At 47.0% G+C, this 23,733-nt stretch overlaps 1 protein-coding gene across 3 annotated transcripts in view; it reads left to right on the top strand.

The window, feature by feature from the left end:
• The window catches only part of LOC115182339 (rho GTPase-activating protein 33), a 37,542-nt gene that overhangs the window by 1,927 nt on the left and 11,882 nt on the right, over window positions 1–23,733 (top strand). The window contains exons 1-11 of one of the 3 annotated variants that reach the window (XM_029743974.1): window positions 7,407–7,456; window positions 11,874–11,965; window positions 13,075–13,159; window positions 16,617–16,703; window positions 17,812–17,949; window positions 18,306–18,398; window positions 18,898–19,020; window positions 19,650–19,727; window positions 20,215–20,281; window positions 21,915–21,965; window positions 23,267–23,416. In XM_029743974.1, the coding sequence (XP_029599834.1) occupies window positions 11,955–11,965; window positions 13,075–13,159; window positions 16,617–16,703; window positions 17,812–17,949; window positions 18,306–18,398; window positions 18,898–19,020; window positions 19,650–19,727; window positions 20,215–20,281; window positions 21,915–21,965; window positions 23,267–23,416 (883 nt within the window). In that variant the 5' untranslated portion in view covers window positions 7,407–7,456; window positions 11,874–11,954. Of the gene's footprint in view, window positions 1–7,406; window positions 7,457–10,935; window positions 11,113–11,873; window positions 11,966–13,074; window positions 13,160–16,616; window positions 16,704–17,811; window positions 17,950–18,305; window positions 18,399–18,897; window positions 19,021–19,649; window positions 19,728–20,214; window positions 20,282–21,914; window positions 21,966–23,266; window positions 23,417–23,733 lie in introns of those variants that run through there. The other 2 variants (XM_029743967.1, XM_029743959.1) reach the window with 2 other exon arrangements.

The raw sequence follows: 23,733 nt of genomic DNA, 5'->3' as shown, positions 1-23,733 counted from the left end.
TGGTGCTTAGCTTCAGATTATGTCACCTATGTTTATTCTCAGACTGTACATTACATTTCCCTTGGAAAACTAGGAATAGTCAGACCTATTTTATGTTTCTGTATTCTCTAGTGCCTGGCAAAACAAGGCATGTGTCATTACTGCTTTTTCCTTTATGGAACTAAATCTTATGGTCATTGTGGCTCTGTTGGATAGACTCGCTGGCTTTAGATAGATAGATAGATAGTTCCATGTTCTAGAGAAGCATTACTGTGTTGTCAGTCCTGAGTTTAATGCTTCGCTCAAGGCTATAGTTTAGCCTCCATCTCACAATCTCAAGACCCATTGGTTACATTGACCTCCCTAGTCTGAACCCTTTCCAGTATCCAAGAATGTTGTCATTCTGATTCCATGTCCAGCTGGTGTAGTTTATCTTGGCCTGCTCTCCCCAATAGTCAGTTTGAGGATTAGCTCTGCCTCCAGTGTGAGCAGCAGTGGGCGATCAAGGTGTTTAATTACAAACCCAGCATCTTCATAACACTGTCTGGCAGGAGCTGTGTGTTTCAGAGATTGAATGAGACTAAGACTGAGGGCTTGAGACAGAACGACGGAGACAGTGTGTGTGTGTGTGTATACCATACAGAGACTGAGCAACAGAGACAGAAAAATACTGTGTGTGTGTCTTTGTTTCGGACAGACGTTTTATTTACAGCTGTTGGATGGACTCACTGGCTACATACCTAATTGATTTCCATTTAATTGTCTCGTGTATGGTCACTTGCAATGTTCGGTAAGAGGAAAATCAATGCAGACTGATGGTAATGTTGTGTTAAGTGCCTTTTACGCTTGGACATTACATTTGCTGAGCAAGAGTTATTCAGCTTCCTTCACATTGTTGGCACAGTGTGTAGTCAGCTGCAGTTCAATGTGTGTGTAGTTTTTATGTACGTATTTGTAGTAAGACTATTATAAAGATTAGGCTTCCGTTGCAGCACAAATTAGCCTATCCCAGCCCCAACTGAACTCAAATGCTAGTTGTTTTCACCATGCTTGATTTAATGTAAATGCTCCCCAGGGATGCTCACTTGCCAACAGGAGAACGAAATGCTTGGCCTGTAGCTGCCAACAGCTGAATGATAGGGGGCTCTTACTGTACAGAAAGGAACTCTCTAATAATACATCCTTTTTATTTATGCATCCGGTCCCATGTTAGTTGTTGCTCTGATGTGCTCTGGTTAATTTAATCCTATTGAAGCTTGTTCCCAGCTGTGGTCCCTTCTTGCTACCATTGATGGCCTGAGGAGTTGGAGTGGTAAGGGAAGTGTCTCAGTACACACACACACACCTTCCCTGTCCTCGGCACACCAGCGTTATTATAACAAGTAAACATGAGAGGAATGGTTGATTTTGGTGTTTGTCAGAATCAGCACTGCTGTTACGTAACCTCACATTCTATTCCACTATTCCCTTCCCCCTCTGCCACTTGGGCTGCACAAATTACATAAAGATGTCCTCAATGTACAAATAAGGTAGAAAGAGAACCTAGACAGGAAAATGGAGAGAAAGGTAGAAAATAGAGAGCTGTCACAGCAGGGGCACGCCCACCAATAATCCTCTCCATCTCTCCCAGCTTCCTATTTACTGTGAGGCCCTCCTACTACCTTCCTCTCTCTACCCTGAATTATTGCGCTCTCTCTCTCTCTCTCTCTCTCCCCCCTAGAGATAGACACCTGTGTGGATCTGCCTGTAATGGAGCACAAACACAGAATACACTCAAATCAATGGCTGCTTATGGACTCTGTAACACTAGCCGTTCTGGCCACACCTCTGTCATTGGCCACTGGTTTGGTTCCTCACTGACAGATAATTATTTTATCACATACCGTATACTAAGAAAGGAAACAAACATAGATGCATTAACAACAACATTCAGTCACAAAGCAAGCGGTTTATGTTTGAGCTAAAATGAGGATGTGGAGAGAGGCAGGGGGGGGACTGGTTTAGGCAGCGCACAGCTTGTTGTCAGGGGTGACGGTCAGACAGTCCTCCTGTGTGCTCAGTGCTGCTCTCTGCTCGTCTCTACTTCCGCCTGCATGTGGACTCACCGTGAGGACAGATGTTTAGAAATATCTAGTTTGACAACCTTGGAGCACTACTACACCTATTGTTTGTCCTGTGTGCTTATTCTGTGGCATATTATTCAAGCAGCTCGCCAAAATGTGGTCCTGCATGTAGCCTAGTGGTTAGAGCGTTGGGCCAGTAACCAAAAGGTTGCTAGATCGAATCCCCAAGCTGACAAGGTAAAAATCTGTCGTTCTGCCCCTGAACAATGCAGTTAACCTATTCCTAGGCCGTCATTGTAAATAACAATTTGTTCTTAACTGACTTCATTAGTTAAACAAAGGTTAAATAAATAAAAGCCTAGTGTAGGCTATGTTATTGACTCATAACCCCAAACGACACGCAACGCCGATCATCACCTCAACTAGCTGTCCGCTAGTTTTTATTTCTTAAATGAAAAGGCTTTTTTCCTACAGTGATAATGGTGAATTGAATTACCGCTAGCTACTGTTTTGCTGAGCATGTTAACATGTTGAGCATCTTTCAAGCTGCTCTCAAAGCGGGCCCTTTAGAGAGGTGCTGCGTCTCATGTGAGCCATAACTATGTTATTACCAGGCACTTACTGCTGTACCTTATGCCATGTGAATAGTAAAGGGATCTTTGATCCCTGGTAGGTCTAGAGAGGTGAGCTGTAAGCTGAGCTAAAGAGGCCTGACTGGGGACACTGTCCCTGACCCCTTTCCCAGGGCCTAAAACCTGAACTGCTGGAGCTGGAGCTGGGCTCACAGGGCTGCTGCTGACAGCTTGGGGCCAAGGGGTGACACAGAGTCCCGCCTCAGGCCGGAGAAGGGCTGGTCTGATCTGGGTGAGGGCACTGCCTCACGCCCTGTCACCCATCATCTGCCCTAACGCCCTCAGAGGAGAAGCCAGCCACACCCATGCGTGCGCACACACACACTACTCACCCTGGAGATGGAAAAATACTATTTAATGGGTGCTTAACATTAGATCTCTGTGCTAATACTGTGTATGATCATATATGGTTTATTTACAGTACATTAACCTGTTTACAAACCTATGACTTTCCTCCCTTCCCCCTCTCACTACTCCTCTCTCTGTCTGTTTTGGCCTGGAGGCTGGAATGTGTGCTATGCCAATATCTGTTTGCCTCATGGATCACCCTTCTATCCATGACTTACAGTACAGTCAGTGCCTACAAACCGGTTTTGCATTATGATTCATATCCTGGTTGCCCAAGCCCTTATACAGCAGCTTGAAGAGACACTGACTAAACAGACAGCATGCCTGCCTATGCAGTACAGACACAAAGTCACTATCCTGGAGTGTAGCCCTCTGTCCGTCCATATACTCAGCCACTATAAATGCTAGATCTACAGTTTAAAATCTTTCATGTTGCCTGGACATCCTCCACACACTGCTGAAGCATGTCTTCAGAAACCCTTCCCTCCCCTTTACCATGGCTGGCGACCTTGTTTCCTCCACCAGACCTCCACATATGGATCATTTGTTTTCTGTTAGTGTTTTCATTCAGCCTTCTCCCTTTCCCTCATTCCTCTATGGTTTTTCTCTCTCTCCGCTGCAGTCAGATGCTCTGGGTGCCAGCTGTCTGCCCCTATAGAAACATCTGTTCTGAAGCCATGCCCACATTGTTCCGTACCAACACAAACGGCCCCCTCGTCCATTGTCCCTCACGTCTCGCTACACACAGCCACACACACCACACACTTGTTCACAACAGTCAGGCTTCTGACGAATTCACCCTCAATCTTTTCTTTCCTCCCCATCTTTCTTCCCCCACCTTTCTCTTTTTTCAACTTTTTCGTCTCTTCTCTCTCTCTCTCTTGTCTCTGTATCTCACGTGGCTGCAGCTGGGATGAGGGCAGTGTTTGGTGTTTAGTATGCTGCCGGTAGCTCTGTCTTTCCTGTCGCGTGGAAGAAAGAGTACGGGGCTTCCAGAGAGCCGCTTTTTGGGTGACGGGGGCAGTGGGGGGTGACAGGGGGACTGTCTGTTTCCCAGGGACCCTCTTCTGGAATGTCAGTGATAGAGCCCACCTTGCTCTATTCTTGCACAACCCTGACCCTCCCCAGCCTTCCATCTCAGCTAGCCAACCCTATGGCTTCCCATGCCAACTCTGAGAGGTTTTTTTGGGGGGGGGGGGGGGGGAGGAGGAGTAAAGGGAGGGGGGACCGGCGTGGTAGATGGGTGAATGCGGTTCCTTTTTTGGTGTGTTGTTGGGCGAGATCTATAGGAGGTGAGGGGATGGCGGGGAATGGCTGAATGGGAAGGCCAAGGCCTGTGTTGTTCTGTGAAAGGTCAGAGGGCAGTGGGGGGGGGCTAACGGAGCTCATGCATTATAAACACACTCCCAGTAAAGTTGTATTGAGGCTCAGAGACAGAGGAAGCACCCCTATGGTACACCTCTACAGTGTTAGTGATGGCATACTACATCAATAACCAAGGGGCCTAATGTTGCGTGAAACATGAAAAGTAATCATGTGCAGTCTTGTGTTGTGACTATCTAGCTGTACCTCACTGAGTGTGTTTACATGTGCTATTGGGCTGTCAACCTGCTGAATGACTTGACCCCTGGCCTCTTGTGTCTGGATCCAAGCTGATGCTTCTCCCCCATGTCCAGTCCCCAAGCTCCTCTCACCGTAGTAGCCCCTGGATTTGAACAACACAGTGCCTGTCTGTCTCCGTCACCCCCTCACCCCACGTGTGCAGTGTGTCCGGCGTGACAGATCACCACTTGTAGCCACCACTGTACTTGGCCCACACTGGCCCATTCACGTCACATTAGCCCAGCCGCGACCACTTGCAGATGATGACAATAACGAAAAGAGCAGATTTGTGATGCCGTTCCTCCTCACCCCGCCTCCCCCGAATTCTCCCAAGACCCGTCTCCCAACATTACCCACTTATTCAGTCCTCAGAGAAAGAGGGGCTGACACTTCTATTACACTGGGTTGCTACGAAAGAGAGGAGGAGGAGGAGGAGGGAGAGTGAGCATGAAAGGACACTCTTTGAATCTATTCTTCCCCCTGGAGAAAGAAGGAAGGAAGGAAAGAAGGGTGGAGAAGTGTGGGGGATTCTCATTGTCCTCTTTCATACAGAAAGTGAGTGAAATGGAGGAGTGAGAGAAGCAGGGGATGGGGCATGGAGGAGTAGCAGGGGGAGTTCTAGACAACAAGCAAAACTGTTGGAGCAGCTGGGTTATGCAAACAGACATTCACCTTTTGGGCTGTAGTATTCTCTGTTGGCAAGGTTGCCATTCAGAAGAAAGAAGAAGTCAAGTCTTCCTCTTATCTATGTTTGATGGCACATGCGTCCAGTATTCCTCTTCTGGGTTTTCCCATGATCATCTTCCCATTCAACCCATGCCGGACCCAACCCAACCAACCCAAGCCAAACCCACCCAACCAAGCCAAGCCAGCGTTGTGCTGTGACCTGAAGAGGACAGACCCAAGACTCCTTGACTGTGAAGACAGCGACGCTTGGGGGGGGGGGGGGGGTTACTGACTGTGGGAGAAAGGGGACAATAACAAATGGCTCTTCTGCTTCACTGACCCTCTATCCTATTGTCTTCTTTTGGGGTCAAGATCCAGGACTCCTGCTGAGCAGAGAGGCAGAGACAAAACAATCATCGTAATAATAGCCAGCCAGGGATTTAGTTATGAGAGATTTGTCAGGATTCATTTACGCAGAGTGGTTTTGAGCTTGTTGTTTTTTAGTCGTCATAAGTATATGGTGCATATGTGTGTTAAATCTGTGTGTGTGTGAGACCCACTTCACTCAATACACCTACAGGCATGAGAGAGTTGCTGGCCACTGTCGCTACACCAACTTCTGTGTCAAGTTCAGAGTCAATAGAGGAATGAGAGAAACACACTCATGTTGCTCACTCACCCCTGCACACACACTGTCCAGTTCATCCCACACAGAGTCAAGCACATTTGATCCTGCTTAAATCCTCTCAATCGCACAAAGATATAAGTAGTTGAATCGGGGCTCTCACCATTATTTTTCTTTCCCTGTGAGAGACACACACACACACACACACACACACACACTCTCTTATCCTACTCTGACATCCTGTCCACCCAAATCTTATCCATGCAGTCCTTTATAAGCGCGAGCAAGCACACAATCTCCCTCTCACGGCCTGACATGCAAAAACGCGCTGCGTTACCATAGCGATGCTGCCCACATGACGGAAGATCTCGGCAAATGTTGGTAAGGCTCTGGCTGACTACAAAGCATGGAGCCTCACTCCCACATCACAAACACCAACGTCTGCTCTGCACAGACCAACAGGCTGCCCACTGACTCTAGTCAACATTTTAAACGCATTCAATGCCTGAGACTTAGTAAGGTTCATGGAACAACCTCACTCGTGTGATTCATAGGGTAGAGTAAGCCTAGCCGAACTCCCTACATTCACTCAGCCTACCCCCCCCCCCCCACACACACACACACACACACACACACACACACACACACAGAGACACACAGCATAGCCACGCCAAATCTTTTATACACACACGACTTAGGCCTAGTAAAGAAGGAACAAAACAGTCACATTTAACCCATTTCCTTAGTGTGTTGACCCCTGTGTGTGACCCCTGTCTGTCTGCTCCTCTCCCACCTCCAACTAACTAGATGAGTCAACTCCCCTGAGACACAGTGTGACAACACTTCACTCTGCTGTAATACTGGGAAGCCCAAGCACAATGATGCTGGCCGTGCTGACAACCTCACAGGTTAGCTTGTTAGAAATGGTATGTGACTGACTTATCGAAATACCAAGGGTTGTTGTCAACAAAGAGGAGTATTCAAAACCAGCATAGGCATTTGAGATACGTTTCTCTCTGGGTTATAGGTTAGATGGCAATATTATAGGGATGGATCTGTATGGGAATCAAGTGATATTTTAATTGTGTCAGAGTAGAGAAGGCTTTCACAGCAGTGGTGTTGATGCATGGCCTTGTTACATTAGATTAAGGGCTTGTTGGTTAAGGTTTGGCTCTTTATGATGGAGCGTGAACAGTCAGCCAAGTCCTCTCGCTCCAGCTCTCAACACAAAGCTTAATAACATTGTGGATTAAATCCTCAATGTTAAAACATTTAGAAAAAATGTACCCTCAAACAATTAGGCTAAACAAAAGTCTTGACTTTCTCTCTAGAATCAACTGTGAACTCAACTTACTCAAATCCCTAAAGGAAGCAGTCTAGAGTGTATTGTCTCTTGTCTACACACAATAAGCCTCTTGTATGAAGGGACGGAAATTAAATGTGCTTCCTTCATTTTCTTTTTCTGTGTGAAGTGTCGTAACCCCAGTGGGTTGGGAAATGCACCATGTTTATATGCGCTATGAGCCGGACAGTCATGTCTGGTAAGTCTCCGTCTACCCAAACTCTGTATGCACCTCTTTATGTCTGTGGGTACGTATTGTGCCTGTCTGTGTGGTGGTCTGTCTGCACGTGTGTGTAAATATACATACTTGTGCATGCGGTCAACAATTATTACAAGTATTGTCAACCTCTGTATGTCATCAGCACGATAATGTCTGTGTGTGGCTTTACCCAGTGTGGTGTGAGTGATCTGCTATTCTGGTAAATATTCTTTGCATGCTTGTTTTGTCTTATTTCCCTGAATGTCTCCATGGTGGACATGTCTCTCTGTGGCACCGTTCTCCCACTGCACATTGTTATGGACCAAACACTACCCAGCAATGGATGACTTTCTACCTGTGTTGGGGAAGCTCCTCTGAAAATATTGATTACCAAGCTACCAATTACTTCACACTGGAAGAAGTTAAACTACACTAAAGTTAATTTGAGAAAGTAGTTCACTAGATCCAAACTACTTCTTGATAAATTCTATCTAAATCTGAAATGTCATATACTACAAATTGTTAAAACAGATCACTCTGCAGTAAGATAACAGAATGTGCATATTAAACACAAAAACTGTGTTTCAAATGAGAATTCGGAGAAAGGCTGATGCTAAAAAACGAAAGGAAATTCTTGTTTACTTCAGCCATATCATCTTTTCTATTTGCAAGAACAGTAGTGTGTAGTTCCAGTAGTTAGCTACACCGCTACATGGTAAAAAAAAGTAATTAGACTAAAACACTACCAGGATTGGAATTTAGTTCAACTTTAAAATGTAGTTAAGTTACTTGTTGAACTACATGTAGTTCACTACTCCTCAACACTGCTTGGTACTGGGTAGACACTGGGTAGACAGACACTGGGTAGAGCTGGTGCTGAACAACTGCAGCCGCTCTTCCCAAACAAGATCAGAATTCCTGTTTTCCCGGTCCCTAAAGGAGAGGAGAGGCTGGAATACCAGGCATGCATTATATGGACTGTTGCTGTTGGATCAGGGCACAAACATTCAAACTATGAGGTGAGATCTGATGACAGCGGCCTTACTGAGAGAACCAGGGCTTATCATTTAAAGATGTCTAAACTGAGAGGGGGTTTATATAGCATGCTGGATCCTCTAGACTCAACACAACACGGTTTCTAGGTCAGCCTACTATACAGTTCTTCTCCGTACCACCAAGACTCCCTCCTCTTGGCCTTGTCGAAGCATTAAACGTGACACCTTTTTATAGCCCCCTTATGTGGTTTTGCTATGATGTGGAGGTTGTGTTGCCCTGTGTAACTGGCAGTTGTCGCCAGATAGATTAGGAAGGAAACCAAGCGTTTCTATAAAGCGCCCGACCACCCGTCAGTCCGGCTCCTGCCCCTCTCACAGAACAGCTGAGAAGCCTGAGCTCTGGCAATGGCCCAGGGTTCAGATTGCTGTGTGTGTTCACACCGTGAAATATTCAACAGTCAAGTATGTGTCTGTGCACACACACACAGACGTAACCTCTAGGTCCACTTACCTGTCCCTCTGAGCAGAATGCACTGAGAGTGGACAGTGGTGGCAGTGATGGCTGGGCGGAGGTAACCATGGGAGACCGATGGTAACAGACAGATGAATGGACAGAGGAGCTGCGTAGCACTGGAGATGGACTACACCAACATCTAAAAGAACCCCGCCCTCACTTGAAAGGGTTGGGAAGGGTCCCTCAATGTTCAAGAAGAGGAGGATGCGGAAGGTAGAGAACAGGAGGGGGAGAGAGAGGGCTGCTGTGGAAGCAATGAGGGGGTGTGAGAGTGAATGCCTGCAGGGGTTATTACCCTGCCTGAATGCCATTAGGATTCTCATGTCTTTGGTTTTGGTCTGAAGAAGACCTCTCTGTGTTGTTGCTGTACAACAATACCTACTAGAGCCTAGTCTCTTAGGATTAACGGCTGGTATTGTCCCTGAAGGCTGTGTGGATACTGCTCTGCTCTGACCGCCTGCCTGTGTCTCTGACCGTCTAGCTAACTGTTGTTTGGGAGCGGTGGCTTCCATGGCAGATCCAGTTTCAGGTGCCTATTGTTCCGTACCGGCTGCCTGTGAAACTCGAGCCTGGTGTAGAGTGAAGAGGGGTATGGAGTTACTGGAAGAGCAACGACATGACGTGGTCCTCTACACTCTCTGTCTACTGCCACTGACTGTCATGCCAATGCCTTGTCTGGCCTGGCGCAACAATTGGATGCTAATGACCTTTAGCATCCATTAATGTACCAGTCAGGTGGTGAACAATGGTTTTAGAATGTTGGAGATGGAATGAATGCATGTTGCAGACAGTCAGTGCAGACTGGATACAGGCCAGGGTTCTTGTCTATAAATACCTTATCCCCTGCTTTGTAATGATGGACTCTCAGCTCGTTGAGTTTCTCTGCTGTTGCCACGTTGTCAGAGGGATTGAGTCGAGGCTGAGGGGCCGGGCTGTACTGAGGGCTGAACGGACACATCTTGGTGTATGATACACTCAATGCTGGAGTGATGCAGCTCTGATGTATTCTGATGAAGCCTAGCTGTGCCCAGTTTAGCCCCAGTGCTTTCAGTCTCTAAGGGCCCCGCTGAGCGTGTGTACACACACATCTACCAGGTGGAGGCAGGGCTGTCCAGGCGTACTGTTAAGTCAATTTACCACAGCAAGCCTATGCCAGGTGATCACTCTCCCACTCACTCACCCAGGAACGGTGAGGGTGTCGGTTGTCCCTAAGCGATAGACCAGGACCAGTTTGTGTGGTTAAGGTCAGTCCCGGGAGGAGTAGTACTGATCCTAGGCCAGTACTCTGAGGAGTGATGTTTTTCCCTGGAGCTGCAGTACTCTATCCAGCTCTGCATCCTCTGCTTCTGCTGAGGAATAACCAGTGAACAGACACACTGACCCCAATCACAGTGATTCACAACTGGGAAGGTTTTAAAAGCCCAGGTGTTTTCATTGCTGTATCCTTTAAAGGTGTTGCAGGAGCCCATGACAGGCCGAGTAGTGGAGAATCTGATCTTGAACCTGGCTTGCACCCTTCCAAACTGTATCCAGTCTGTTATTGTCACAGTTGCTGTTGGCATGTGAGAGTGAGACGTTGTAAGATAGGCCAACTCTCTGAGAAAGCGGTAGATTCTCCTACACTTGTTCAGGTAGAGGCCTTTAGCTTCTGATCATGGGGTTTTGATTTTTGATCCCATTGAGTATTTTAAGGAGAATCGAGAATCACTCATCCACATACTTTTAGCCAAATTCCCATCCCATCCTCCCCCCATCTGGGCAAAACCATTTTTCACTGTCTTTGTTGTGAATGGAGATGGTTGTCACCAATTCATCCCATGGGGGTGACAACCCTGTGTATATTACAAACCTTAGTCTATTTGGGACATATTGTCCTGACAACAGACAAATGACCTCAGTTAGCCTCTACCAAAGCCTTATGGGTGTAATATACACTGGTCGTGTGTGTGTGTGTGTGTGTGTGTGTGTGTGTGTGTGTGTGTGTGTGTGTACACACAGTGAGTGATTGATGTTCATTCCCTCTGGTGGTTGACAGCTCATCTGTGCTGCTACCTGTTGCTGTAGGAGTGGGTGTGTTGGTTTGCATTCATCAGCTGGATAATATGGAAAGGAGGTGAATATTGACATTGGGAGAGAGAGAGAGAGAGGTAAGAATGAAAAGAGGGACATATTTATGTTGGTTCATTTGTGATGATGACGATTACATGGCTGTATGCTGGTTTAGAGATGAGTGAAGGTAGCCCTAAAGCCAGAGGGAGAGGAGGGGTGTGTGTCTGGCTTGCCGTAGGGCCTGTGAAGGTGTGAATCGTGTGATGGTTAGAGCTGTGTTTCCACCTGCTGTTGAGTCAGTGCGCATTCAGCTCCGCTGTGTGATCGCTGCTGCGTCGTCATGCAGATCCTGACAGGAAGGACTGGATACGCGCAGGGGGACAGGGATTTACTAACTAACAGTTTATATAGGCTACACAATGTGAAGTAGAATCAGACACAGCTACCACTACTACAGTTTGCTCTGTCCTCTGCAGTGGTGTTAGTTGTGCTGTGTTTGTGTAAGTATCTTCTGCATGTTATGTACTGTAGTCAGGAGTGACATCATGGGGCTGAGGAAGTTGCTTTGACAGAGTCAAATCACCGTCAAGAAGGAAGAGCCATGCTGTATAAAGATTTTGTAGATGGTGTAGCCTATAAACCATACTTTGTTACTACAGTCAATCTAGATATATCTGATGTCTTCTTGAGACTTGTGTCCTCCCTATCTCCCTTTGAGGTACAGTCTTGACCACCACCCCTACAGACAGACAGACAGACAGACAGACAGACAGACAGACACCATATAATGTGGCCTGTTGACTGTTGTGTTTTACTAACTGTGTCTTTTTTTTCCTCTTTCCTCATCTCCCTCCCTAAGGCTTGGAGCACCGATAATCTGGACACTTCCGGGGAGCCCGCTACCCGCTCCGTGGGCACCACTGCCAACTTGAAGGGGAAGATGAGCAAGAGGTGATACTGCCACTAAGACTGGCACACTGCCCTCTGGGTCTTAATCATTTCACTGAGGGTGGATTGGAACAGTTAAAGACCATTTAAAGAGGGTGGAACAAGTACACTGCTGACCTGCACGAGGGAAATGTGACTGCAGTGTAGTTACAGGACGCAGAAGTGGTGTGAAACGTGAACCTTTAGGCACCGATGGAACTTTGGTGCCAGACAAGGGATGCCAAGCATAGACTGAGAGGAAGGGTGTATATTATATACACTGTAGTATTTCAGGTCCACTATACTTTGTAGCTGTGCTCTGTGATGAATGCCCTTGTATGGACATCCCTGTCAGGTCTTAAACCACTTCTGTAGAGACACGGGACGGAGAGAAGTTTAAACACAAACACATACAGAGAACCTCAGAACTCCCCTTACAGCCCACGCAGTGCTGTGAAACAGGAAGGTCCCCAGTTTCATTTCCCCCTGGCTGCTGTGCGGTTATGTGGTAGTTGACAGTGGAAGGTTGATGTGATGTGAAGCTTAGAGGAGTGAGTGATGTCAATGATCAAGTTTGGCCCTGGTCACCGTATTGCCTCTAAATAACCGCAGGTTGGCATAAAACCTAACCTTAACCACACCACTAAACCAAATGTCTAACCCTAACCTTAAATTTAAGACCAAAAACAAATTTTTTGTTTTCATACATTTTTACAATCTAGCCAGTTTTGACTTTGCAGCTGGCCCATCTAGCAGAAATCGCTCATATCTGCCTGCAAGGCAAGATTCATGACAATAAACGTCGAGCTGCTAAAATCACCATGCCATGGAACTGCCGCAGTCAGTGTGTGCATTTGGGAGTAGGGACATGCAAAGCAGTCTTCACCATGGTCACTGTCAAGCTCTCATGGCTACAGCTTTGTTTGTGCTGGAGCTTCACTCCTAACCTAAGTGTAGGCCTATTAATTCACCCAAACGTATACAGGGCTTCTACTACTGCTCTAACGTTAAAACAGTGTTGGTCTGCTGCTGTTCAAGACAAATAGATTCTCTGTATTGTGACTCACACACTCTGTGGCTGTATAATGCTGTTGTTTAATCTAATCTGACTGCTGTGTGTGTTTCTATCTCAGGCTGTCTGTTGTGAAAGGTCACTTCCCTAAGCTTGTTGACTGTGCCCACTTCCACTATGACAATGTGGAGTTTGGCTCCATCGAGGTAGGTTTTGACACAAGACTGTGCGTGCGAGCAAAAATGCCCATTTTAGAAATGTAAACTACAAAGATGTCCTGCTTGGCTGACTGTAAATGAAGTGTGTTTTAGCCATGTCTATTACTAATGTCGTAGGTCCTTATGGATGTTCCAGAGGCCTGTATTAGAACCCCAGCCTCATGCTGTAATGTTACTGTAGTGATGGTCACCCCAGCCTCATGCTGTAATGTTACTGTAGTGATGGTCACCCCAGCCTAATGCTGTAATGTTACTGTAGTGATGGTAACCCCAGCCTCATGTTGTAATGTTACTGTAGTGACGGTAACCCCAGCCTCATGTTGTAATGTTACTGTAGTGACGGTAACCCCAGCCTCATGTTGTAATGTTACTGTAGTGATGGTAACCCCAGCCTCATGTTGTAATGTTACTGTAGTGACGGTAACCCCAGCCTCATGTTGTAATGTTACTGTAGTGATGGTCACCCCAGCCTCATGCTGTAATGTTACTGTAGTGATGGTAACCCCAGCCTCATGTTGTAATGTTACTGTAGTGACGGTAACCCCAGCCTCATGTTGTAATGTTACTGTAGTGACGGTAACCCCAGCCTCATGTTGTAATGTTACTGTAGTGATGGTAACCCCAGCCTCATGTTGTAATGTTACTGTAGTGATGGTCACCCCAGCCTCATGTTGTAATGTTACTGTAGTGATGGTAACCCCAGCCTCATGTTGTAATGTTACTGTAGTGACGGTAACCCCAGCCTCATGTTGTAATGTTACTGTAGTGATGGTAACCCCAGCCTCATGTTGTAATGTTACTGTAGTGATGGTCACCCCAGCCTCATGTTGTAATGTTACTGTAGTGATGGTAACCCCAGCGTCATGTTGTAATGTTACTGTAGTGACGGTAACCCCAGCCTCATGTTGTAATGTGACGGTAACCCCAGCCTCATGTTGTAATGTTACTGTAGTGACGGTAACCCCAGCCTCATGCTGTAATGTTACTGTAGTGATGGTATGACGACAACCCAGCCTCATGTTGTAATGTTACTGTAGTGATGGTAACCCCAGCCTCATGCTGTAATGTTACTATAGTGACGACAACCCCAGCCTCATGTTGTAATGTTACTGTAGTGATGGTAACCCTAGCCTCATGCTGTAATGTTACTGTAGTGATGGTAACCCCAGCCTCATGTTGTAATGTTACTGTAGTGATGGTAATCCCAGCGTCATGCTGTAATGTTACTGTAGTGATGGTAACCCCAGCCTCATGTTGTAATGTTACTGTAGTGATGGTAACCCCAGCCTCATGTTGTAATGTTACTGTAGTGATGGTAACCCCAGCCTCATGCTGTAATGTTACTGTAGTGATGGTAACCCCAGCCTCATGTTGTAATGTTACTGTAGTGATGGTAATCCCAGCGTCATGCTGTAATGTTACTGTAGTGATGGTCACCCCAGCCTCATGTTGTAATGTTACTGTAGTGATGGTCACCCCAGCCTCATGTTGTAATGTTACTGTAGTGATGGTCACCCCAGCCTCATGTTGTAATGTTACTGTAGTGATGGTAACCCCAGCCTCATGCTGTAATGTTACTGTAGTGATGGTAACCCCAGCCTCATGTTGTAATGTTACTGTAGTGATGGTAACCCCAGCCTCATGCCTGTAATGTTACTGTAGTGATGGTAACCCCAGCCTCATGCTGTAATGTTACTGTAGTGATGGTAACCCCAGCCTCATGCCTGTAGTGTTGCTGTCGTGGCGACAACCCCAGCCTCATGCCGGTAGTGTTGCTGTCGTGGCGACAGCCCCAGCCTCATGCCGGTAGTGTTGCTGTCGTGGCGACAACCCCAGCCTCATGCCTGTAGTGTTGCTGTCGTGGCGACAACCCCAGCCTCATGCCGGTAGTGTTGCTGTCGTGGCGACAACCCCAGCCTCATGCCTGTAGTGTTGCTGTCGTGGCGACAACCCCAGCCTCATGCCTGTAGTGTTGCTGTCGTGGCGACAACCCCAGCCTCATGCCTGTAGTGTTGCTGTCGTGGCGACAACCCCAGTCTCATGCCTGTAGTGTTGCTGTCGTGGCGACAACCCCAGCCTCATGCCTGTAGTGTTGCTGTCTTAATGATCACATGTGAACAAGACTGACACACTACTAATGACCTCACAGTACAGGTCTCACTGTGGGTGGGTGTGTGTGTGTTCCCGCATGTCTGTACTGTGTGTGTGTTCCTGTCAGAATGCGTCAGGGCTATGGGCGGAAGGGGGTGGGGTGGGCACAGTAGAGAGATGAGAGCAGCAACATCTCCAGGGCTGAGGCTGACTCTTTCTTTGTACCTGACCTACACAAACTTACTCACTCACGCGCAAACAAACTCACTCTGATTTTCAGTCCATGGGCATTGTAGTGGAAGAGCAGCAGTACTCTCTCTTTTCTCTGATGTTCTCACTCATACCTCTAGATATAGATAATGTAACGTCATCCTATTACAAGGATTAGGTAACTTAATGCCATTTTAAACATATTCATGATGATGAACTCCATACACCTGATGTAGTGAGCGACATCATCACCTCCATGTCTCTCCTCACCCAGCACAGCTGTTAGTGCTCTCGTTCTCTGTGCTGGAGCGCGTGTTTGTGTGTGTGTTTGGCAGAGGGAGCACTGCTCATTAGTGTCTGAAGCCCCTGAAGAAAAGAGACCATTCTCATCTCACTGTCCTTGCTCTCTGAGTCAGAAACACACACGCCAAAGCGCCTCCTTTTCTTCCTCTTTCTTGCATTTGCTTTCTTATGTCTCTCTGGCTCCTTTCTCTTTACCTCTCTCTCTCTCGCTCTCTCTCCAGACAAACGCTCCGAAGTCCACAACACTGCCGGTCTCATTTCAGATGAAAGTATTTTCTATTTTAATCCACCTGGAGCCTCAACACCTCCCTCACTTCTTCCTCCTCTTTCCCAAAAAAGAGAAAAGACAAAAAAAACGGTCTTCCTTTTGTGCTTGTTTGTAGAAGCCCACATGTTTGTAAATCCGGGCCACCAGAACCCCATGGGTGTCCTACGGCTCCACCCGAGGCTTTCTATTAGCGACACAGGCTCTGTTGTCACTAGTTTAGCAGGCTTGTCTTGTCACAGCTTTCTCGGCATTAAGTCCATTACACTTTAATACTGTTTGTTGGCTGAGATGTTGTCGGCCATTTTGAAAGATCTCCTGATTTAGTTGGCTGCTTTATTAGAAGATGCAGAATCTGGGCAACTAGGAGAGGTTGTGTAAAAGGTACCAGGCAAGGATTGAGATTTCCCTGGATATAATGTATCCTGATCGTGTGTGTAGGTATAGGAGGGTGCTTTGCAGTAACCTTGTATATGTGTTTGCTTATTCGATGTACAGTAGGCTATATGTTTTGTATAGTTGCTCCACCTGTTCCTCTGACCCATGCTTGAGTGTGTTTGGGTTTCTGTTCCTCAGTTGCAGTTTGCGAACGAGCAGAGCGATGCCAGCTGGAACTCGGGCTCTGCCAAAGACCTGGTTTTCCTGGTGCAGGTGTCCTGCCAGGTGAGTGAGCACGGCCACATACCCTCGCCAAACACGAGCGCACACGCTCGCACATCTCCTTGCCAGGGCTATATTTAACCCAGACATATTCACACATACACTTAGACAGTGGGAATATATTTCCCCCTCCCTCTCTCCTCCTGTCTGACTTATTCCCCCCCCTTCTTGCTCTCCTCCTCACATTAATATTTCTGTCCTCTCTTCTTTCCCTCTCTCTCTCTCGCGCGTTCTCTCTCTCTCTCTCGCGTTCTCTCTCTCTCTCTCGCGTTCTCTCTCTCTCTCTCGCGTTCTCTCTCTCTCTCTCGCGTTCTCTCTCTCTCTCGCGCGTTCTCTCTCTCTCTCGCGCGTTCTCTCTCTCTCGCGCGTTCTCTCTCTCTCGCGCGTTCTCTCTCTCGCGCGTTCTCTCTCTCTCTCTCGCGCGTTCTCTCTCTCTCTCTCGCGCGTTCTCTCTCTCTCTCTCGCGCGTTCTCTCTCTCTCTCTCGCGCGTTCTCTCTCTCTCTCTCGCGCGTTCTCTCTCTCGCGCGTTCTCTCTCTCTCTCTCGCGCGTTCTCTCTCTCTCGCGCGCGTTCTCTCTCTCTCGCGCGTTCTCTCTCTCTCGCGCGTTCTCTCTCTCTCGCGCGTTCTCTCTCTCTCGCGCGCGCTCTCTCTCTCTCTCTCTCTCGCGCTCTCTCTCTCTCTCTCGCGCTCTCGCACGTTCTCTCGCGTTCTCTCTCTCGCGCGTTCTCTCGCGTTCTCTCGCGTTCTCTCTCTCTCTCGCGTTCTCTCTCTCTCGCGTTCTCTCTCTCTCGCGCGTTCTCTCTCTCTCGCGCGTTCTCTCTCTCTCGCGCGTTCTCTCTCTCTCGCGCTCTCTCGCGCTCTCTCTCTCGCGCTCTCTCTCTCGCGCTCTCTCTCTCGCGCTCTCTCTCTCGCGTTCTCTCTCTCGCGCTCTCTCTCTCGCGTTCTCTCTCTCGCGTTCTCTCTCTCTCTCTCTCGCGTTCTCTCGCGTTCTCTCGCGCGTTCTCTCGCGCGTTCTCTCTCTCGCGTTCTCTCGCGCGTTCTCTCTCTCTCTCTCGCGCGTTCTCTCTCTCGCGCGTTCTCTCTATCTATCTGTCTATCTGTGTGATGTAGGCTAAGACGTGGATGGTTCGGCGCTCCTATGAGGAGTTCCGTACTCTGGACGCTCACCTCCACCAGTGTATCTACGACCGGCGTTACTCCCAGCTGCTGCCCCTGCCACCCCTCAGCGAGATCGGGGACAGGGTAGAGGTGAGTGGGGACTGTGGGAGAGCTTATTTGTTGGGGGGGGGGATTATGTAGCATTCTGGCTGAATTAGCTGTAGAATGTTTTTCTGTACTGTATGTAGGTCGATGGTACCGATGTAGGTTAGCATGAAGACCTCTGAGAATGACATGAAATGACCTTCATCGAGGTTATGTAGTCATCGTTGTCTGTGACCTGTCTGTCTCTGTACACATTTGTTCTCTGATTCTAGTAGGTGTTGATATTTGGGTCACCTGTCTTCATCTATGGTATCTGGGAGTAGATGTATGTAAATGGCTGTCAGCTCCTACAGTAGCTGTGTGTTAAAAGTCCTGTGTCAGTTGTTTTTGTTGTTTATCAGATCTTCACCCCGCTGCTGTCGGAGTACCTGAGCCGCCTCTCCATGATCGTGGACAACAAGCTCAACTGTGGGCCTGTGCTCACCTGGATGGAGGTGAGACTATTAAAGTATCTTTAGAAAACGTAAGAGAGTGGACTGTGTGGTCCAGTGGTTACAGCTGCTGACCCCGGCTCACATATATGCCAGAGTCAGCATGGGTTCGGATCTGGCCCTCTGCCTTTTGATTCTCCCTCCCCCATCTTTCACACGGTAGTACTATCTCTTCAATAAAGCTAAAAAAAAAATACATAGTGGGACTGCTTTTTTTTTTAAGGAGTGGGGCTGCCCCTCCCCCCGAAGACGTTGAAAGGAGGGAAGGTGAGAATAAGCTGTAAAAACATGGAAACATAAGAAATTGGCCAGAGAAAGAAGACAATTGTTGGGGAAGACCAAAGAAGAGTGGGAGAGAGAGAGACAGCTAGAGAGACAGGCTTTGTCTTACCACCTGTGCTTTAGCCCTACTACTATAATTAAGGGATATTGAGAAAGGGATGTAATTATTTGCCCGTCTATTCCTTAAACAACAGAGGTTTGTGTTTGCTGTTCCTCCCAGATTGACAACCGTGGGAATCGGTTCCTCCTGAAAGAGGAAGCTTCGCTCAACGTTCCCGCCATCGCCGCTGCTCATGTCATCAAGCGCTACACGGCGCAGGCCAGCGACGAGATCTCCATTGAGGTATGGAGCTGCTGCAGGGATACACAGAACCAAATGAGATTTACATTAGTGGCAGTCATAGTTTTCAGATTTCTGTGTCACCTCTGTCTGGGCCTTGGTCTCTCTGTTTAGCTGTCACCTTCCTTTTCCTTCTCTTTTTCCTCCTCCATCTTCATGTTCTGTCTATTCCTGTCCTCTCCTCCTTCTACTGCTCTACATACTGCTCCTCTTTCTGTTTCTGGGCCAGAGCACCCTGGAATGGGGTGACCCAAACACTGAGGCACATTTTAGCTCTCTTTCTTTCTTTGTGTCTCTCTCTCTCGGTCTCATCTCCTCTCTGTCCTGTCCTCCTTACAGTGAGGAATGGCAACTGTTTCTCATCTGTTCTCCTTATCTGTTATCTGAAATAAGTTTGAGAGGAGTTAACGTGGAGTTCAGCCAAACCAGGCAGCTTGTTGTGTCTGGATAATGTTTAGTTTTGGGGCTGGTGTTTTGACTGCTGAGGCTGTATTATGTGTGTTGATGTACTTTTGGCTCAGATGGTGGTGGGGGGGTGATGTTAAATGAAGTCATCTGGCTCGTTTGCCTATAGACTTTGTTTGAAGTCGGAGGTTGTTTCATGTCTTTGTCTAATGTGTGTGTCTCTCCAGGTGGGAGACATCCTGTCTGTAATTGATATGCCACCCAAAGAGGACTCCAACTGGTGGAGGGGGAAGCATGGCTTCCAGGTACACGACACAATCACTGGAGACTTCCACCGCTGGCTGTCTCCCTCATGCACACCCCTGTCTCCCTCATGCACACCCCTGTCTCCCTCATGCACACGCCTGTCTCCCTCATGCACACGCCTGTCTCCCTCATGCACACGCCTGTCTCCCTCATGCACACGCCTGTCTCCCTCACCCACTTTAAAGAGTCCCGCTGCAGAACAGCAGTTCTCCAGATGATGGCTACATTCACTATCTCACGTCTCCATGTTTCTGTACTTCCTTTTCCCTTCTTGTTTGTTTCCTCTATTTCTTTATATTTCTTTCTTTCACTGTTCTCTATTTTCACTGAGCTTCTACTTTTAACTAATTTGCTCTTGTTTTTTAACCTATGTCATGTGTAAGCTATTGTGTATTGTGTGTGTGTGTGTGTGTGTGTGCGCTCCCAAGTTTTTGTGTGTCCGTGCTTGTTATCCTCAATTACTTTGATGGTCTTTCCCCACTTTAGGTGGGATTCTTCCCCAGTGAGTGTGTGGAGCTCATCAATGAGAAGCCTCAGTCCACCGCTAAAATAGGTAGCTTACACACACACACACACACACACACGTTATGACACCACCATACTGAATACAGTGCCTTCGGGAAAATACTCAAACCCCTTGACTTTTTCCACATTTTGTTGCGTTAGTCTTATTCAGAAATTGATTAAATACATGTTTTTCCTCATAAATCTACAGACGATACCCCATAATGACAAAGCGAAAACGGGTATAAAATAAAAAACAGGAATACCTTACATAAGTATTCAGACCCTTTGCTATGAGACTTGAAATTGAGCTCAGGTGCATCCTGTTTCCATTGATCATCCTTGATGTTTCTACAACTTGATTGGAGTCTACCTGTGGTAAATTCAATTGATTGGACATGATTTGTAAAGGCACACACCTGTCTATATAAAAGTCCCACAGTTGACAGTGCATGTCAGAGCAAAAACCAAACCATGAGGTTGAAGGAATTGTCCGTAGAGCTCTGAGACAGGATTGTTTCGAGGCACAGATCTGGGGAAGGGTACCAAAGAACACCGTGTCCTCCATTCTTAAATGGAAGAAGTTTGTCACCACCAAGACTCTTCCTAGAGCTGGCCCGCCCGGCCAAACTGAACAATTAGGGGGTGGTCAGGGAGGTGACCAAGAACCCGATGGTCACTTTGACTGGGCTCTAGCGGTCCTCTGTGGAGATGGGAGAACATTCCAGAAGGACAACCATCTCTGCAGCACTCCACCAATCTGGCCTTTATTGTAAAGTGGCCAGATGGAAGCCACTCTTCAGTAAAAGGCATATAACAGCCCACTTGGAGTTTGCCTAAAGACTCTCAGAACATGAGAAACAAGATTCTCTGGTCTGATAAAACCAAGACTGAGCATTTTGGCCTAAATGCCAAGCATCCTGTCTGGAGAAAACCTGGCACCAACCCTACGGTGAAGCATGGTGGTGGCAGCATCTTGCCGTGGAGATGTTTTTCAGCGGTGGGGACTGGGAGACTAGTCAGGATCGAGGGGAAAGATGAACGGAGCAAAGTACAGAGAGATCCTTGATAAAAACTTGCTCCAGAGCACTCGGGACCTCAGACTGGGGTGAAGGTTCACCTTCCATCAGGACAACGACCCTAAGCACACAGCCAAGACAACGCAGGAGTGGCTTCGGGACAAGTCCCTGAGTGGCCCAGCCAGAGCCCGAACTTGAACCCGATCGAACATCTCTGGAGAGACCTGAAAATATCTGTGCAGCAATGCTCCCCATCCAACCTGACAGAGCTTGAGAAGATCTGCAGAGAAAAATGGGAGGAACTCCCCAAATACAGGTGTGCCAAGCTTGTAGCGTCATACCCAAGAAGACTCAAGGCTGTAATCGCTGCCAAAGATGCTTCAACAAAGTACTGAGTAAACGGTCTGAATACTTATGTAAATGTAATATTTCTGTTTTTTTAAGTAAATTTGCAAACATTTATGAACTGTTTTTGGCTTGTCATTATGGGGTACTGTGTGTAATTTGAGGGGGGAAAAAACAACTTAATACATTTTAGAATAATGCTGTAACGTAACAATGTAGAGAAAGTCAAGGGGTATGAATACTTTCCAAATGCACTGTACACCTGCACTGTGTCACCAGATCAATGTCAGATGTATTGAGTGACGTTTGTGTTTCCAGATGGAGATCCAGCCAACGCCAGCGCACCAGGACCTCCCTCTCCTACGTCCGGTAAACAGACGCAATCAATCAACCAATCAATCACTACTGTATGAGTATTCAGTCTCCACAGAGCGTGTCGACGGTTTTGCAGGGGCTGGCTTCAAATGAGTTTGACAACATGCAGTACTAGCTATCATGGTCACTATGTTTTCTTTCTGGCATGCAGCATATATTGCTTATTATATTTAATTGAACTGTATATAACAGCCACTTTTCCTCCCTCCCTTGTATCTTCGTCTTGTAAGTCTTCTAAGTAAACATTATAAAATGATATCTCTCTAGACAATTTTTTTATTAAAGGATCCATGACCTCATGTTATAACCAGAAACACACAGCGGATCACATATTTTCACAATTACTCAGCCCATAGGTTATTTTGCTTGCCTAATGTCACCACAACATCTTTGTTATCTTCATATTTGTATCTCTGACCACAGTATATCTCTGTTTTGAGAGTGCAAAGTACAGAACAACAATGTATTTAGCTGGTGTTCCAACCGCCTTCCTGTTGTATCTATTGCCTTTCTCTCGTTCTCTCTCTCTCTCTCAGTTCCTCAGCCTTGGTACCTAAGACTTGCTGGTAACAACAACTGAAATGGAATTTTTCTCTCTCATTAATCTATTTGTCATCTAATCAGAGTCCCTCCACCGTCCTAATCTTTTCTAACGCCTCATCTCTCCCCTTAATGCAGGGCCTGTATAACACATTTCCCCTTAAGCCAACCAGGAAACGTACACTAGCCATTTATACAACTAGCCAAGCCCTGGGCTGTTCGCATGGCAGGAGTGGTCAGGATGTTTTTAGAGTAGAATTAGTGTACATGTATTTTAGAGACCCATAAATCATAGGAACACAACGGAGCTTGTTGTATAAATGAGAAGCAAGTCGTTGTTTTAGAGGAAGACGATACAGGTTTATTATGACCAACAACAATCATTATTTCCTTGCTCCTAATCTTCATGATGCCTCCAAGTAATCTGCTGCTGCTTATTGTTCTAATGATGTTGGTGATCGCGGCTCATTGGTCCAGAACACGACCCAGCCTCCTACTAGTGTCCATGCTCCAGCTCCCACTAAACTCTCCAATTTTCTGATGTCTTTTCACCCGTTTATATTTGATGATGACATTCATGTTAAACATTCACATGTGGATACATGCACACATGAACACACACGTTTGCAGGCACTTCTCTGTACACACAAACAAAGACACGCCCCTTACAAAGATGGACCCCTCACCCACCACAATAGTATCTTTCCCACTGTAGTGTCATTTCTCAGCAGCTCTCTGTCGCCCCCCTCTGACAGTTTCTAAGAAGCACGGCAAGCTGATGGGATTCCTGCGCACCTTTATGAAGTCCAGGCCCACCAAGCAGAAGCTCAAACAGAGAGGCATTCTTAAGGAGAGGGTGTTCGGCTGCGACCTGGGAGAGCATCTCCTCAACTCAGGACTGGACGGTACATAAAACACACACTTATCCTCACGTAACCTTTTGGGGATGTAAAGTAGTTGTCAGTATCTTTGGGCTTGTGATTTATAGTAACGTAAGAGTGAGTTGCTGGCTGCAGAGAGGGAGCGGTTTTGGTGTGTCAAGTGAACAATATGGAGCAATATTTAAGTCAATCATGCCATTTTAGGATCACATTAGTGCTACGGAGTTGATGAAAGGGCCCATTGCCCTAGTTAGAGTTCTACAGTTCTAATTCTAGAGTCTCACAGAGTCATCTCTGTGCGTCCTTGAGAGCCTGGTCTGGTTTGATGTACTACTGTAACG

Source organism: Salmo trutta, chromosome 3, assembly GCF_901001165.1.
Source record: "Salmo trutta chromosome 3, fSalTru1.1, whole genome shotgun sequence".
Lineage (NCBI taxonomy): Eukaryota > Metazoa > Chordata > Actinopteri > Salmoniformes > Salmonidae > Salmo > Salmo trutta.
The sequence above is the reverse complement of the archived record's forward strand: the minus strand, read 5'-3'. Positions and strand labels throughout refer to the sequence as shown.